The sequence below is a fragment of the Hyla sarda genome, chromosome 12, assembly GCF_029499605.1.
Source record: "Hyla sarda isolate aHylSar1 chromosome 12, aHylSar1.hap1, whole genome shotgun sequence".
In the NCBI taxonomy this organism is placed as follows: Eukaryota; Metazoa; Chordata; class Amphibia; order Anura; family Hylidae; genus Hyla; species Hyla sarda.
Window position 1 is genome coordinate 7,263,573 of NC_079200.1, and position 19,244 is coordinate 7,282,816.

The 19,244-nt window shown below is 42.4% G+C and overlaps 1 protein-coding gene across 1 annotated transcript in view; it reads right to left on the bottom strand.

Annotated features, from left to right (window-relative positions):
- LOC130296905 (uncharacterized) overlaps positions 1–19,244 on the bottom strand; it is a 43,764-nt gene that overhangs the window by 16,499 nt on the left and 8,021 nt on the right. The window contains exons 7-11 of the mRNA XM_056548952.1: positions 15,834–16,569; positions 15,341–15,543; positions 7,376–9,210; positions 6,998–7,071; positions 6,878–6,888 (exon numbers count right to left, since the gene is read on the bottom strand). Of these exons, the coding sequence (XP_056404927.1) occupies positions 6,878–6,888; positions 6,998–7,071; positions 7,376–9,210; positions 15,341–15,543; positions 15,834–16,569 (2,859 nt within the window). The remainder of the gene's footprint in view (positions 1–6,877; positions 6,889–6,997; positions 7,072–7,375; positions 9,211–15,340; positions 15,544–15,833; positions 16,570–19,244) is intronic.

The following is a 19,244-nucleotide window of genomic DNA, read 5'->3' on the forward strand; positions in this document are numbered from 1 at the left end:
TGCTTTAAATTGTAGTGGTCTCCAAATTGTGCCCTTCCAGATGTTGCAAAACTACAACTCCCAGCATGGCGAGACTGTCCAGGAATGCTGGGAGTTGTAGTTCTGCAACATCTGGAAGAGCACAGTCTGGAGACCACTGCACAGTGGTCTCCAAACTGTGGCCCTACCAATGTTGCAAAGGCTGTCTGGGCATGCTGGGGGTTGTAGTTTTGAAACTCCTAGAAGCAGCAGTGAAAATCACTTTACAGCGATCTTCACCGCCGCCTCCTTTCTGCTGCCGATCCCCAATCACCACGTGATCTCAGGTAACTGCCGCCAGTGTCCCCCCCGCATCAACAGCCCCCGCACGATCGCCACCATCTTCCCCTGCTCTGCCCGGACTTCCTGGAGTGGGCAGAGCAGGGGGATCTGATCCGTAGCAGCTCCGATCATCCGTATTTTCCAGCAGGGTGCCAGCTGAATGATTCGCGGCAGGGAATTCCCACGGACATACAGGTACGCCCTTGGTCCTCAAGTACCAGGATGTCAGGGCGTACCTGTACGCCCTTGGTCCGTAGGAGTTAATATTCATCAGTAACAACATATAATAATATTTTTGGATCTGACCGCGCCCATTTAAAAACACACTAGTGGATTTTGTAAATTTTTTAACACTACAATAATTGTGCAGAAAGTATTCCTGGTTGTTGGCAAATACCTGCTGATGTTACAATGCACACAGAGTTATCGGAAGACACAATGGATATGTCCAAGCGTTCCAAAAATTCTTACTTTTTGGGAACTGCAACAGGATTCGTGACAGTGTCTCAAAAAAGTGAAAAAGAAATAGCTTAAAGGGGTACTCCGGTGGAAAACTTTTTTTTTTTTCAACTGGTGCCAGAAAATTAAAAAAATCTTAATCCTTCCAGTACTTATTAGCTGCTGAATACTACAGAGGAAATTCTTTTCTTTTTGGAACACGGAGCTCTCTGCTGACATCACGAGCACAGTGCTCTCTGCTGACATCTCTGTCCATTTTAGGAACCGTCCAGAGCAGCATATGTTTTCCATGGGGGATTTTCTCCCACTCTGGACAGTTCTTAAAATGGACAGAGATGTCAGCAGAGAGAACTGTGCTCGTGATGTCAGCAGAGAGCTCCGTGTTCCAAAAAGAAAAGAATTTCCTCTGTAGTATTCAGCAGCTAATAAGTACTGGAAGGATTAAGATTTTTTTAATAGAAGTAATTTACAAATCTGTTAAAAGAAAAATGGGGCTCAAGGTCAAAGATATTTGGTTTAAAATATTAGTTAATATTTTTTAATATGCAATGATAATAAATTAAATAGGGAATGTACAGGGCACTTGTACCCCCCTAAATAATATTAAATAATACAAAATAAATAAAAAAAACAATAATAAATGTAACAACTGTAAAATATTATGCAACTTGAGCCTGTAATCTCAATATAGCAGTCTAATGATCAATATAATTACCGTATTTTCCGCCGTATAAGATGCACTTTTTCTTCCCCAAAACTGGGGGGAAAAAGTCGGTGCGTCTTATACGGCGAATACACCCCTATCGCGGCGGTCCCTGCGACCATCAGTGGCCGGGACCCGTGGCTAATACAGGACATCACCGATCGCGGTGATGCCCTGTATTAACCCTTCAGACGCGGCGATCAAAGCTGCCGCCGCGTCTGAAGGGAAAGTGACACTAACCCGGCTGTTCAGCGATTTCACCGCGGCGTCCCGAACAGCCCGACTGAATAGCCGGGTTAGTGCTTACAGGACACCGGGAGGGACCTTACCTGCTGCCTCGGTGTCTTCTCCGTTCAGGGATCCCCTGTATGGCCGGCGCTCTCCTTCCTCGTCATCACGTCGACAGCACAAGGGGGCGGGGCGTGATGGCATGACCCCAGCTCAGTACCCAGCAGAGTACCCCTTTAAAGACACAGGCCCTTGGGAAATCTCGTTTGGCCAGGAGGTCCTTGGGAGTCTTCTGAAAATCCAGACGTCTGGCGCTTCTGGCTAATTATATATAATTATAGCATCCAATAGTGAATTCCGGACAAGATATAAAAAATAGCAACAGGTTTTATTGAAGTAAAAATCAACGCGTTTCAAGGATCCAACCCTCTTCTTCAGGGCTGGACCGTTGTCCGATCTTTACTCCAATGAAGCCTTTGTTATTTTATATACCTTGTCTGGAATGTTATATAACTTTAGCCAAGAGCGCCCTCTCTAGGTGTGTCTTTTCTGAAGACTCTGGACGATCTTCTGGCCCATGGAGGTTCCCTGAAGATCTCCTTAAAGGGGTACTCCGGCGCTTACACATCTTATCCCCTATCCAAAGGATAGGGGATAAGATGCCTGATCGCGGGAGTCCCGCAGCTGGGGGCGCCCGTGATCATGCACGCGGCACCCCGTTTGTAATCAGTCCGAACACGCTCCGGGGACTGATTACAAACGCGATCAGGCATCTTATCCCCTATCCTTTGGATAGGGGATAAGATGTGTAAGCACCGGAGTACCCCTTTAATTGATTTAATTCGCCGCCGCAAATCCTTTGAGCCACGGGGTAGACGTAGGCTGCTCCAGACATCACGTAGATTTGTGCACCGGTGTTGGTGTTGTACCATTGGGATAACGGCACTTGAAGCACTCTCTTTTTTGTGTAGAATAGCAATCTTTGTTTCCACAGTCAGTGCATACGTTAGTTTACCCTTACAAAAATGTAAAAATATTTCCACGTATAAAACATTAAAATGTCTTATCTCCAATTTTGTGTAAAACATTTTCCACATAGAAACATAGAAGGTGTCGGCAGATAAGAACCATTTGGCCCATCTAGTCTGCCCAATAATCTGAATACTATGAATAGTCCCTGGCCCTATCTTATATGAAGGATAGCCTTATGCCTATCTCTATCTTATATGAAGGATAGCCTTATGCCTATCTCTATCTTATATGAAGGATAGCCTTATGCTTATCCCTATCTTATATGAAGAATAGCCTTATACCTATCTCTATCTTATATGAAGGATAGCCTTATGCCTATCTCTATCTTATATGAAGGATAGCCTTATGCCTATCTCTATCTTATATGAAGGATAGCCTTATGCCTATCTCTATCTTATATGAAGGATAGCCTTATGCCTATCTCTATCTTATATGAAGGATAGCCTTATACCTATCCCTATCTTATATGAAGGATAGCCTTATACCTATCCCTGTCTTATATGAAGGATAACCTTATACCTATCCCTATCTTATATGAAGGATAGCCTTATACCTATCCCTATCTTATATGAAGGATAGCCTTATACCTATCCCTATCTTATATGAAGGATAGCCTTATACCTATCCCTGTCTTATATGAAGGATAACCTTATACATATCCCTATCTTATATGAAGGATAGCCTTATGCTTATCCCTATCTTATATGAAGGATAGCCTTATGCTTATCCCTATCTTATATGAAGGATAGCCTTATACCTATCTCTATCTTATATGAAGGATAGCCTTATACCTATCTCTATCTTATATGAAGGATAGCCTTATACCTATCCCTATCTTATATGAAGGATAGCCTTATACCTATCCCTGTCTTATATGAAGGATAGCCTTATGCTTATCCCATGCATGTTTAAACTCCTTCACTGTATTTGCAGCGACCACTTCTGCAGGAAAGCTATTCCATGTATCCACTACTCTCTCAGTAAAGTAATACTTCCTGATATTACTGCAGAAACCTTTGCCCCTCTAATTTATAACTATGTCCTCTATATAACACTATGTCCTCTATATATAACACCATGTCCTATATATAACACTATGTCCTCTATATATAACACTATGTCCTCTATATAACACTATGTCCTCTATATAACACTATGTCCTCTATATAACACTATGTCCTCTATATATAAAACACTATGTCCTCTATATATAACACTATGTCCTCTATATAACACTATGTCCTCTTGTGGTAGTTTTTCTTCTCTTATATCTCTTCTCCTCCTTTACCGTGTTGATTCCCTTTATGTATTTTAAAGTCTCTATCATCTCCCTCTGTCTCTTCTTTCTTCTATACATGTTAAGGTCCTTTTATTCTTTCCTGGTAAGTTTTATCCTGCAATCCATGTACTAGTTTAGTATCTTCTTTGAACTCTCTCTAAAGTATCTATATCCTTCTGGAGATACGGCCTCCAGTACTGCGCACAATACTCCAAGTGAGGTCTCACCAGTGTTCTGTACAGCAGCATGAGCACTTCTCTCTACTGCTTATACCTCTCCCTATACATCCATGAACGCTTCTCTCTCTCTACTGCTTATACTTCTCCCTATACATGCATGAGCACTTCTCTCTTTCTACTGCTTATACCTCTCCCTATACATCCATGAACACTTCTCTTTCTGCTGCTTATCCCTCTCCCTATACACCCATGAGCACTTCTCTCTTTCTACTGCTTATACCTCTACCTATACACCCATGAGCACTTCTCTCTGCTGCTTATACCTCTCCCTATACATGCATGAGCACTTCTCTCTTTCTACTGCTTATACCTCTACCTATACACCCATGAGCACTTCTCTCTCTGCTGCTTATACCTCTCCCTATACACCCATGAGCACTTCTCTCTTTCTACTGATTATACCTCTCCCTATACATCCAAGCATTCTGCTATGATCTCCTGCTGCTCTATTACATTGTCTTCCTACCTTTAAATCTTCTGAAATAATTCCTCCTAAATCCCTCTGATACTGAGGTCAGGACTGTATCACATATTCTATATTCTGCCCGAGGGTTTTTACGCCCCAGGTCCATTATCTTGCACTTATCCACATTAAATTTCAGTGTCCAGAGTTCTGACCATTCTTCTAGTTTGCCTAAATCCTTTTCCATTTGGCGGATCCCTCCAGGAACATCAACCCTGTTACATATCTTTGTGTCATCAGCAAAAAGACCAAAACCATCGAGACCTTCTGTAATATCACTAATGAAGATATTAAACAATACTGGTCCCAGAACAGATCCCTGAGGTCCCCACTGGTGACAAGATCTCGTTCTGAATATTCTCCATTGACGACAACCCTCTGTTGTCTGTCACTCAGCCACTGCCTAATCCACTCAACAATATTGGAGTCCAAGCTCAATGACTGTAGTTTATTGATAAGTCTTCTATGTGGGACAGTGTGAAAAGCCTTACTAAAATCTAGATATGCAATGTCTACTGCCCCTCCGCCATCTATTATTTTAGTCACCCAGTCAAAAAAAATCAATAAGATTTGTTTGACATGATCTCCCTGAAGGTATCACAGCAACTGAAAATAACCTTTTTCTAAAACATATATACTTTAATGGTATGCTTTAAAATGAGAATAACTAAAGCAAAAATAAACTATAATTGGTGACCTATAGGTGAAAAAATATATCAAATAACGAGACACAGGTCCTATTGTTAGATGGGCAGCACCCTATGAGAGAGATAATGTACCACAACCGTCGATCACTGCGGATATATCAGTGGTACAATTAGATACATTCTCATATATATTCAATGGTGCTACTCATTATCTAGGACCTCTCCCCACACCACGTGAGAAAGGTGATAAGATAAATGTTACAATTTGGTATCCGTTTCCCCCCAACTCGTGGGGTTTCTCAAGGAACTAATGGGATACAATCAACAGTCATAAAAATCGTCTCTGGTGTTATTAGATTGTCTCTGATGCAGTAGGTGCCTGAATAAAAAAAATACATAAACACACTATTTGCATCTCTCTCGGTCCAGCATAAAAACTGCTAAATACATACATGAAAGAAATGAAAATAAAAGGATATTTATATAGAAACTCTCCCCAGGAGGGGTACATACCATAACTTGATTGACATCACTCTCAAGGCAGATAAATTATGGACAGTCTATTGTACTGCATCTCCAAAGAAGAAGCACTAGATAAACAAGCAGCAGTACATGTCCGTCAGTTTTTAAACCACATTGCATTAACACAATCAAGCAGGCGGGACATGATATAACAAGGTACCCAGCTGTGATACATACCTATCTTATGCCCGCCTTGTACCAACAATGGATACCGAGCGCCAGGATAAGCGCACTCTTTAATCACCGGCGGCATGTGTGTGGCTCAGTACACTGCCATTAAATACACCGGCCGGCATACATTTCCGGGGTAGCACCGATTCACTTCCGGTATTTACCCGACTGTGTAATGCGCATGCGTGACTTCCCTGCTTCTGAAAGTGTTTTCTATGATGTCACTCAGATCAAGCGCAGGCGCATTCGGATTTCACAGCGCTCACATCAGTGTCTCCGTGTGTGCCTATTGCGCATGATCGGAGCTACTCCCGATCATGTGACCGTCATGTGATTTTGGTGTTTAAAAACAATATGGTAAAGAATGGACCAAGTCAGTCCACTCTATCCCATAGTGTACAAACAAGGTAAGTATGAACTGTTGTCCATCGGGGAGGTTTATATTGAAAAAGATGTAAATTTATTATTATTACAGGACACCATAGATGGTAATTATTATGAAGGTTTGTGATTATGTCCGCAGATTTGGATGTGCTTATGATCACCAAATCCATTGTCCTTCCATATTGGTTAATCAAAAGGAGAGAGAGGTGGTTATAGAAAAAGAAGCTGTAAGAAAATAATAAAAATAATAATACTAACACTTAGAGTAGCAAAAAAAAGAAGATCTATCATTCTGGTCATATATTGAGATGATATAGCTACCCAGAGTAATAATATGTCATACCTTCCTCTTAAATCTATACCTGTTTCGGATCCCTGTTGATCTTATCATTAATCCCAGCAAAATCAAGTTTTATGACTATATCTTGTTAGGGAAGATAGATGTAATACGGGCTCCAGAACTTATGTAAAGGAAAAGAAAAAGATAAGAATGAACAAAAATGGGGAGACAGCGGTGCCCCCCTAAATCTAAATCCTCAACCCTCTGTCCCTACCTTTTGAGGGACCCACCTCCTTAGCAGGGTGGCCTCAACCACGAGGACTTTCCCTCCCTTACTAAGTGATGGATCTATCCGGTTCACATCCTACAGAAAGGAAAATGGGACGAATGTCTTTGGCGATCCCATCCCCGCAAATCTATAATCACAGCCTGTCATCAAATTATAGTTAGTCTTCATAATGTTCACCAAATAAATTTTAGCTCCTACGTTGGAGACAAATAGATACCCTAAAACAAGGGGGGAGAGAACAAGGCAATTTATCACATCTCCTAGTCTCCTGTAGCCTAAGCTAATCCTCCTTTATCATCCAATGAAGTGACACTGTAAATTATCCCTGTTCGATAAAGGGTGTGAATAAAAGGCTCTCATTTAAGCCATAAGGTCTCACTGTCTTCAGTCTGAAAATCCATTCGGCCTCCTTCCTCAAAATCTTTCTATCCGTATCACCTCTCCTTATACTCGATCTGATGACCTCTATCACCTGAAATGTTAATACCTTAGGGTCTCCATTGTGTTGTTCCCACACATGTTTGGCTATAGAAGTGTCATGTCTGTGTCGTATGTCACCTAGATGTTCACCCACCCTCCTTCGTATCTCACGGCTCGTTTTCCCCACATAACCTAATGGGCATGTACATCTACATAAATAGACCACTCCACTTGTTTTACAGTTTGCGAAGTCCCTAATCTTAAATTCTTCACCTGTATGATCGTTCTTAAAGGTTTTGGATTTGTCCATAAAAGGGCATGCTATACAGTTCCCTCCACATCTAAAAGTGCCTATAGGCTTTCTTGCCAACCATGATCCTGATACTTCTTCTCTTTCGAAGTGGCTATGGACCACAAAGTCCCTGATGGATCTTCCTCTTCGAAAAGTAATGGACGGGTGGTCAGATAACACATCTTTCAAGTGAGGGTCAGTTTTTAGAATGCCCCAGTATCGACCCAAAATCTTTTTAACCTGTTCTGATCTTTCATCAAATGTGCCTATCAGGCGGATCTGTTTGTTGTTATTGGGTGGTCTCTTTTTAGGAGTTAGAAGGTCTGTCCTATCACTCTTAAGTGCATGTTTAAAGGCTTTCCTAAGGACCCTATCGGGATACCCCCTTTCTTGAAACCTCTTTCTCAGGTCAGCCGACTGTCTAATAAAGTCCTCCCTATCTGAGCAATTGCGTCTCAGTCGTAAATACTGACCCTTGGGGATCCCGTGTTTCTGAGGGTTGGGGTGGTGACTCTCGTATCTTAATAAGTTATTGGTCGCCGTGGGTTTCCTATATATGCTCGTCCTAAGGCTCCCCCTTCCGTCTTTCTCAATTAGCACATCCAAAAACGGGAGGGATACAGAGCTGCTTTCTGATGTAAACCGCAGCCCAATAGGATTATGATTGAGGGATGATACAAACTCCTTAAACAAAGCCTCCGTACCTTTCCACAATATAAACACGTCGTCTATGTATCTTCCCCAATATAGAATTTTTGATGTATACTGGTTTTCCTCCTCTCCAAAGACAATGTTATCCTCCCACCAACCCAGGGTCACGTTTGCGTATGTGGGGGCACAAGGGCTCCCCATCGCTGTGCCCCTGAGTTGGTGGTAGATACGACGGTCAAATATGAAATAGTTATGTTGCAAAACAAATTGGAGGAGGGATAAAACAAAGCGACTATGTTCTTGACAGGGGATACCTCGAGACCTTAAATAGTGTTCAGTGGCTTTTAAACCCCATTCGTGTGGTATACTACTATACAAGGCCTCTACATCTATTGATGCTAGTAGAACATCTGTTTCCACTGTTATCCCGTCAAGTTTTTGCAATAAGTCAGAAGTGTCCCTAATATAAGAGGGAAGGGCAGTTACAAACTCTCTCAGGATCCTGGCTACATATATGCCACAATTCTGTGTGATTGATGAGACACCTGATACAATTGGTCGTCCTTTTAGAGGATGAAGCCCCTTATGGACCTTTGGCAACGCGTAAAAAGTCGCTATTTGTGGTTTATTGGGGAGGAGGAATTTAAACTCATCCCTATCAATCAGTCTTTTATCTAAGGCATCAACAAGCACATTTTCTAGTTCCAATAAGAATTCATCAGTCGGATCCGAGGTAAGTACAGCATATCCATCCCTGTCCCGAAGAAGGTCTAAACACATGGTCTTATATTTGTCAATGGGTAAGATAACCAGGTTTCCCCCTTTATCTGCCGGTGGGAGGATAACATTGTCTTTGGAGAGGAGGAAAACCAGTATACATCAAAAATTCTATATTGGGGAAGATACATAGACGACGTGTTTATATTGTGGAAAGGTACGGAGGCTTTGTTTAAGGAGTTTGTATCATCCCTCAATCATAATCCTATTGGGCTGCGGTTTACATCAGAAAGCAGCTCTGTATCCCTCCCGTTTTTGGATGTGCTAATTGAGAAAGACGGAAGGGGGAGCCTTAGGACGAGCATATATAGGAAACCCACGGCGACCAATAACTTATTAAGATACGAGAGTCACCACCCCAACCCTCAGAAACACGGGATCCCCAAGGGTCAGTATTTACGACTGAGACGCAATTGCTCAGATAGGGAGGACTTTATTAGACAGTCGGCTGACCTGAGAAAGAGGTTTCAAGAAAGGGGGTATCCCGATAGGGTCCTTAGGAAAGCCTTTAAACATGCACTTAAGAGTGATAGGACAGACCTTCTAACTCCTAAAAAGAGACCACCCAATAAAAACAAACAGATCCGCCTGATAGGCACATTTGATGAAAGATCAGAACAGGTTAAAAAGATTTTGGGTCGATACTGGGGCATTCTAAAAACTGACCCTCACTTGAAAGATGTGTTATCTGACCACCCGTCCATTACTTTTCGAAGAGGAAGATCCATCATGGACTTTGTGGTCCATAGCCACTTCGAAAGAGAAGAAGTATCAGGATCATGGTTGGCAAGAAAGCCTATAGGCACTTTTAGATGTGGAGGGAACTGTATAGCATGCCCTTTTATGGACAAATCCAAAACCTTTAAGAACGATCATACAGGTGAAGAATTTAAGATTAGGGACTTCGCAAACTGTAAAACAAGTGGAGTGGTCTATTTATGTAGATGTACATGCCCATTAGGTTATGTGGGGAAAACGAGCCGTGAGATACGAAGGAGGGTGGGTGAACATCTAGGTGACATACGACACAGACATGACACTTCTATAGCCAAACATGTGTGGGAACAACACAATGGAGACCCTAAGGTATTAACATTTCAGGTGATAGAGGTCATCAGATCGAGTATAAGGAGAGGTGATACGGATAGAAAGATTTTGAGGAAGGAGGCCGAATGGATTTTCAGACTGAAGACAGTGAGACCTTATGGCTTAAATGAGAGCCTTTTATTCACACCCTTTATCGAACAGGGATAATTTACAGTGTCACTTCATTGGATGATAAAGGAGGATTAGCTTAGGCTACAGGAGACTAGGAGATGTGATAAATTGCCTTGTTCTCTCCCCCCTTGTTTTAGGGTATCTATTTGTCTCCAACGTAGGAGCTAAAATTTATTTGGTGAACATTATGAAGACTAACTATAATTTGATGACAGGCTGTGATTATAGATTTGCGGGGATGGGATCGCCAAAGACATTCGTCCCATTTTCCTTTCTGTAGGATGTGAACCGGATAGATCCATCACTTAGTAAGGGAGGGAAAGTCCTCGTGGTTGAGGCCACCCTGCTAAGGAGGTGGGTCCCTCAAAAGGTAGGGACAGAGGGTTGAGGATTTAGATTTAGGGGGGCACCGCTGTCTCCCCATTTTTGTTCATTCTTATCTTTTTCTTTTCCTTTACATAAGTTCTGGAGCCCGTATTACATCTATCTTCCCTAACAAGATATAGTCATAAAACTTGATTTTGCTGGGATTAATGATAAGATCAACAGGGATCCGAAACAGGTATAGATTTAAGAGGAAGGTATGACATATTATTACTCTGGGTAGCTATATCATCTCAATATATGACCAGAATGATAGATCTTCTTTTTTTGCTACTCTAAGTGTTAGTATTATTATTTTTATTATTTTCTTACAGCTTCTTTTTCTATAACCACCTCTCTCTCCTTTTGATTAACCAATATGGAAGGACAATGGATTTGGTGATCATAAGCACATCCAAATCTGCGGACATAATCACAAACCTTCATAATAATTACCATCTATGGTGTCCTGTAATAATAATAAATTTACATCTTTTTCAATATAAACCTCCCCGATGGACAACAGTTCATACTTACCTTGTTTGTACACTATGGGATAGAGTGGACTGACTTGGTCCATTCTTTACCATATTGTTTTTAAACACCAAAATCACATGACGGTCACATGATCGGGAGTAGCTCCGATCATGCGCAATAGGCACACACGGAGACACTGATGTGAGCGCTGTGAAATCCGAATGCGCCTGCGCTTGATCTGAGTGACATCATAGAAAACACTTTCAGAAGCAGGGAAGTCACGCATGCGCATTACACAGTCGGGTAAATACCGGAAGTGAATCGGTGCTACCCCGGAAATGTATGCCGGCCGGTGTATTTAATGGCAGTGTACTGAGCCACACACATGCCGCCGGTGATTAAAGAGTGCGCTTATCCTGGCGCTCGGTATCCATTGTTGGTACAAGGCGGGCATAAGATAGGTATGTATCACAGCTGGGTACCTTGTTATATCATGTCCCCCCTGCTTGATTGTGTTAATGCAATGTGGTTTAAAAACTGACGGACATGTACTGCTGCTTGTTTATCTAGTGCTTCTTCTTTGGAGATGCAGTACAATAGACTGTCCATAATTTATCTGCCTTGAGAGTGATGTCAATCAAGTTATGGTATGTACCCCTCCTGGGGAGAGTTTCTATATAAATATCCTTTTATTTTCATTTCTTTCATGTATGTATTTAGCAGTTTTTATGCTGGACCGAGAGAGATGCAAATAGTGTGTTTATGTATTTTTTTTATTCAGGCACCTACTGCATCAGAGACAATCTAAAAACACCAGAGACGATTTTTATGACTGTTGATTGTATCCCATTAGTTCCTTGAGAAACCCCACGAGTTGGGGGGAAACGCGTCGGAACGGATACCAAATTGTAACATTTATCTTATCACCTTTCTCACGTGGTGTGGGGAGAGGTCCTAGATAATGAGTAGCACCATTGAATATATATGAGAATGTATCTAATTGTACCACTGATATATCCGCAGTGATCGACGGTTGTGGTACATTATCTCTCTCATAGGGTGCTGCCCATCTAACAATAGGACCTGTGTCTCGTTATTTGATATATTTTTTCACCTATATGTCACCAATTATAGTTTATTTTTGCTTTAGTTATTCTCATTTTAAAGCATACCATTAAAGTATATATGTTTTAGAAAAAGGTTATTTTCAGTTGCTGTGATACCTAGAGAGGAACCTTTAATCTGACAGTTTTTTGTTGCTGTGAAATGATCTCCCTGAAGTAAACCCATGTTGATTTTCATCTTGCAATCCATGGGATTTTAGATGTTCCACAATCCTATCCTTTAGTAGGGTTTCCATTAACTTCCCCACTATTGATGTCAGACTTACTGGCCTATAGTCACCTGATTCCTCCCTACTACCTTTCTTGTGAATGGGCAAGACATTTGCTAATTTCCAATCTTCCGGGACGGCTCCTGTTACCATTGATTGGTTAAATAAATCTGCTAACGGTTTTGCTCGCTCACCACTAAACTCTTTTAATAATTTTGGGTGTATCCCATCAGGCCCCTGTGATTTGTCTTCACTTTAGAAAGCAAACGTAGAACCTCTTCCTCTGTAAAGACACATGCATCAAACGATTCCTTAGTTTATCTCTCTAATGGAGGTCCTTTTCCTTCTTTTTCTTCTGTAAAAACTGAACAGGAGTCATCATTAAGGCAGTCGGCTCGCCCTTTCTTCTCTTCTACACACCTTCCTTCCTTTGTTTTTAATTTAGTTATTCCTTGTTTTGATTTCCTTTTTTCATTTATATATCTGAAGAATGTCTTAACCCCTTTTTTCACAGACTGAGCTAGTTTTTCTTCTGCCTGTGCTTTAGAAGTTCTTAGAACTTGCTTGGCCTCTTTCTGCCTAGTCTTGTAGATTTCCCTATCTTCATTGCTCTGGGTTGTTTTATAATGACTTAATGCTAGTTTTTTTTTGTTTTTAATGATTTTGGCCACTTCTGCTGAGAACCACAGTGGTCTCTTCCTTTTTCTGCTTTTACTGACAAGTCTAGTGCAATTTTCTGTTGCCTCCAATAAAGCGTCTTCTTTTCTGAACATGAAAATGGCTTCTCCCTGCGTGACTTATGTCATGTATCAGAAAATGTGACTTATTTGTAAAACATTTCCCACATTCTGAGCAGGAATATGGTCTTTTTTAGTCTGACTTCTCTCATGTCTAGTAAGAGTCGATTTATCCGTATAACATTTCCCACATTGTGAACAAGAATATGGCTTCTTTTTTTTAAATCAGATATTTTTATTAAAACATTTTACAATTTTAACAACAAATACCCATACATCATCAAACACCCAGACCCACCACCCCAGAGACATACATCCCAACCCTTTGTCCACCAAACGACTACAAAAAGAACAACAAAGAAGCCGTCCATTAGTAGAAAGCACCGCGATAAAAAGCCGTATGACAATATATGAACCCCAAATCGATTCTGTAGGAGGTCATGCGGACATAATCGGAAACATAAAGGAGAGACGGCACGGACATATAGCAGGTCACGGAACACCAGGCGCCAATCAAGTGGAGCAATAGCTCCCATTCCACTCCATCCTCACAGCCATCCAGTCAAAGGAGATACCTATTAACCCCTTAAGGACTCAGGGTTTTTCCGTTTTTGCACTTTCGTTTTTTCCTCCTTACCTTTTAAAAATCATAACCCTTTCAATTTTCCACCTAAAAATCCATATTATGGCTTATTTTTTGCGTCGCCAATTCTACTTTGCAGTGACATTAGTCATTTTACCCAAAAATGCACGGCGAAACGGAAAAAAAATCATTGTGCGACAAAATCGAAGAAAAAACGCCATTTTGTAACTTTTGGGGGCTTCCGTTTCTACGCAGTGCATATTTCGGTAAAAATTACACCTTATCATTATTCTGTAGGTCCATACGGTTAAAATGATCCCCTACTTATTTAGGTTGGATATTGTCGCACTTCTGGAAAAAATCATAACTACATGCAGGAAAATTTATACATTTAAAAATGTCATCTTCTGACCCCTATAACTTTATTTTTCCACGTACAGGGCGGTATGAGGACTCATTTTTTGCGCCGTGATCTGAAGTTTTTATTGGTATGATTTTTGTTTTGATCTGATGTTTTGATCACTTTTTATTCATTTTTTAATGGTATAAAAAGTGACCAAAAATGCGCTTTTTTTGACTTTGGAATTGTTTTGCGCGTACGCCATTGACCGTGCGGTTTAATTAATGATATATTTTTATAGTTCGGACATTTACGCACGCGGCGATACCATATTTTTATTTACACTGTTTTATTTTTTTTATGGGAAAAGGGGGGTGATTCAAACTTTTATTAGGGAAGGGGTTAAATGACCTTTATTAACACTTTTTTTGTACTTTTTTTTGCAGTGTTATAGCTCCCATAGGGACCTATAACACTGCACACACTGATCTCTTACACTGATCATTGTTATCCCATAAGGACCTATAACACTGCACACACTGATCTTTTATACTGATCATTGTTATCCCATAGGGACCTATAACACTGCACACACTGATCTTTTATACTGATCATTGTTATCCCATAGGGACCTATAACACTGCACACACTGATCTCCTATGCTGATCACTGGTGTGTATTAACACGCCTGTGATTAGTGTTATCGGCGCTTGACTGCTCCTGCCTGGATCTCAGGCACGGAGCAGTCATTCGCCGATCAGACACCGAGGAGGCAGGTAAGGGCCCTCCCGGCGTCCTGTCAGCTGTTTGGGACGCCGCGCTTTCACTGCGGCGGTCCCGAACAGCCCAACTGAGCAGCCGGGTCACTTTCACTTTCGTTTTAGAAGCGGCGGTCAGCTTTGACCGCCGCTTCTAAAGGGTTAATATCGCACATCGCCGCAATCGGCGATGTGTGGTATTAGCCGCAGGTCCCGGCCGTTGATGAGCGCCGGGACCGACGCGATATGATGCGGGATCGTGGCACGATCCCGCTTCATATCGCGGGAGCCGGCGCAGGACGTAAATATACGTCCTGCGTCGTTAAGGGGTTAATGATTATCTGATTGTCCATCAAAAGCATTCAACCACGGTCCCCAAACCGCCTGGAATTTACGATTAGCTTTCCTTTTCTCATTTATACCCTTTTCCAAACGCACAATGAGCGACAGCCGGACAGTTAAATCCACAATGGAGGGAGGACTTGCTCTAATCCAGTATTGGGCAATTAACTTCCTCGCCTGGTACAACATTCGTAACATCCCAATCCCAACACCAGAGGGGCAAGAATCACACCCAATAAGGCCCAGAATACACACCCTAGGGGTGAAAGATAATGTAATTCCATACACCCTATGAATTAGGAGTAGAGACAAGGTGGGGACAGTCCCACATCATATGTATTAAATGAGCATTTAATTGACCGCACCAAGGGCCTGTAGAGTCACATCTTATACCAATCCTATGGAGGAGTGCTGGTGTTTTGTATACCCTATGCAACAGATACAACTGAGACAAGCGATTTGCCTCAGAGAGAGACAAATAAGGAGTTAGGGCTAAAACGGTAGACCAGTCATCATCAGACAAGGGACCCAAATCAGTTTCCCAACGAATATAGATTCTCTCCTGTGTGTCCTCTCTCGTGTTTAACAAGATTTGATTGATCCTTAAAACATTTCCCGCATTGTAAACACGGATATGGCTTTTCTCCGGTGTGACTTCTCGCATGTCTAACAAGATATGATCTACTTATAAAACATTTCCCACATTCTGGACATGAATATGGCTTCTCTCCTGTGTGAATTCTCTCGTGTCGAACCAGATTTGAGTTACTTGTAAAACTTTTCCCACATTCTGAACATGAATACGGCTTCTCTCCCGTGTGACTTCTCTCATGTATAATAAGCAGTGATTTCTTCATATAACATTTCCCACATTCTGAACATGAATACGGCTTCTCTCCATTGCGAATTATTTTAGGTGTAACAAACTGTGATTTCTTCGTAAAATATTTTCCACATTCTGAATATAAACACAGTTTTTCTCCTGTGTGATTTCTTAAGTGTGTAAAAAGTTCTGATCCTCTTGTAAACTGTTTTCCACATTCACCACATTGAATCCTTTCTCCATCTTTCGGATCTGTCCTTGTGGTAACAATCTGTAATTGGTCAGGAGAAGGTTCCGTATAATCAGGGGGATTATTATACGATAGCTCTGTATTGTGAAGTTCTGGATGTACAATAAGGGTGAGTATGTCTTCTTCTAAGGAGCGCTCTATGATATCTCCTTCTACTTTATATTTTATGGGTAATATGACGTTCACCTCAGAGTTCTTACCGGGATTTTCTGTAAGAATTAAAGATGGATTTTGAGACTTACAAACCACAAAGTAGACAAACATATTTTTTTTTACTGTTGAGAGGAATAAAGGAAAAGATGGGTTCACAGAGGCGCTGATGAATGCATGAAGGAAGATGACCACAGGCGATGCACAGGACAACAATCAACTTTAATAATAAAATGGGACAACGCGCTTTGGTGCAGACATTCGTCTTCCTCAGATCCAACAAATAAGCTTCTGAAGCGTCCTGATGCGCCTTCCTCAGATCCAACATATACTAAAGTGTACTGATGAGTCTTACTCAAATCCAACAAATAAGCTGAGGCGTCCTGATGTGCCTTCCTCAGGTCCAACAAGCTTCTGTAACATCCTGATGTGCCTTCCTCAGGTCCAACAAATAAGCTTCTGTAACGTCCTGATGCGCCTTCCTCAGGTCCAACAAATAAGCTTCTGTAACGTCCTGATGCGCCATCCTCAGGTCCAACAAATAAGCTTCTGTAACGTCCTGATGCGCCTTCCTCAGGTCCAACAAATAAGCTTCTGTAATGTCCTGATGCGTCTTCCTCAGGTCCAACACATAAGCTTCTGAAGCGTCCTGATGCGCCATCCTCAGGTCCAACAAATAAGCTTCTGTAATGTCCTGATGCGTCTTCCTCAGGTCCAACACATAAGCTTCTGAAGCGTCCTGAAGTGTTTCCTGTCCATGCACAGCAAACACTTCAGGACGCTTCAGCAGCGTATTTGTTGGACCTGAGGAAGGCACACGTCTGCGCTGAAACACGTCCCGACATTCTATGCATTTGTCCTGGGCATTGCCTGTAGTCATCTTACTTCATGCATCCAGCAGCCCCTCTGTGAACCCATCTTTTCCTTTATTCCTCTTCATTGATCGGTCTCAGCTGCATGATGATTCGGGTTGAGAGTGCAGAGGGTTAACTCCAGAAGGTAAGTATCTCACATTGGTGTGGTGATCGGGTACATACCTATTGTGAATCTACACAATGGGGTGCCCCCCCCCCCTTTTTTTTTTGGCTTTTGTTCTTCTATTTACTAATTTTATTAGATTGAAACACAAAATATTAAAAAAAGGGCAGGATTAATGAAAGGGGTGTGGCCTCCAGCAGCCTGGTAGATTTAAAGTAACTTAAACGAGTTAGCCAAGGACCTAAAAAAAGTGGAATATGCCTAGAGAGCCCCCCGGCTTGTTTCTGGCCCCATTCACTGCTCCTTGTTGCACCGTCCTCCTCTGCCCACTGCTCCATTTACTTTTTCATCCTTCCTTCTGCGCACTCTATCAAAACTATGATTCCCAGCAAACCCCACTGCCACTACCAGTAGAAAGGGGGCATGGCTTACTGGCATGATGTCGGAAGGAGGCGTGTCTTTAGCTGTGAGAGAGGGGTGGCTTGGTTGGATAATGTTAGAAAGGAGGCGTGGTTTGTCGGTGTAGCACCAGAAAGGGGTGTGGTTTACAAGGCGAAGACACTGAAAGCCAGTACAAAGTGTCACATGATCTCCTGCTTGTCACAGCATATTCCAACAGGGAAAATGGCGCAGTACAGGTAATAAGTGGATATTACACTACAGTTTGTCTGGCCATGAGGGGGCAAAATAGAAAGAAGTGCACGCACTATTTCTCCTGTTACTATCTCCCGTCATAAAATAACGTCCGTTATGAATAACGGGCGATAACGGGTTAAAACGGCTATTAGAAAAATCACATAGACTATAATGGGATTTTCTAACGTACGTTAGGGATTTTCTAATGGCGGTTTAACCCCGCGATCGCCCGCTATTTTATAACCGGCATTGTATAACGGGTACTTTTCATAGTGTGAAAGCAGCCTAAACCAGTATGAACCGGATACCCTTTTTTTTTTCTCCCACAGTATGGATTTTTGCCCATACCACTATACCGGTCGGGCCCCTCCCCCACCCTCCGGATGAATTGTAGAGCCCAGTGCGGCGCCCTCACTTGTCCCGGTGTGCTTCTGTGGCCCGATTACAGAAGCTAATCCATTTACTGTGTCCCTCCGCTGCACCTGTCAGCCAATGTCCCCGCGAGCACGATCAATCCCCACCGCTAGCGGGATCCATGTGCCCACTAGCGGTGTCACAAGAATGCTGAGCGCGGCTCTGTTCCCCGTCCCTGTCAGCTCTCAGGGTACGGGAACAGCACTACGTAAATAGTGTAGGGCTAACGTAGGCAGCGCTAGGAGCCTAGCGTTAGCCCTACGCTATTTGCGTAGTACTGCGCATGCGCAGTACTACGTTAGCTGCGCGTGAGGCTTTTAAATCTGTTCCCGTACCCTAAGAGCTGACAGGGACGGGGAACAGAGCCGCGCTCGGCATTCTTGTGACACCGCTAGTGGGCACAGGGACCCCGCTAGCGGTGACGGTAGCGATCGCGCTCGCGGGGGGCATATTTCACCCCGCTAGTTGGCACATGGACCCCGCTCGCAGGGTGGGGGTGGCGGTAATACCGTGATAATAAAAAAAAAATACTGTGATATTCATTTTAGGCCATACCGCCCAGCACTAGTATTACATGTTCTGTACTCTTTACCTGTATTACTGAAGTGTATGTACTGACTGGTGTCTGGTAGCGCCCCCTACAGTACAGGGAGGTATTACAAGTTCTGTACTCTTTACCTGTATTACTGAAGTGTATGCACTGACT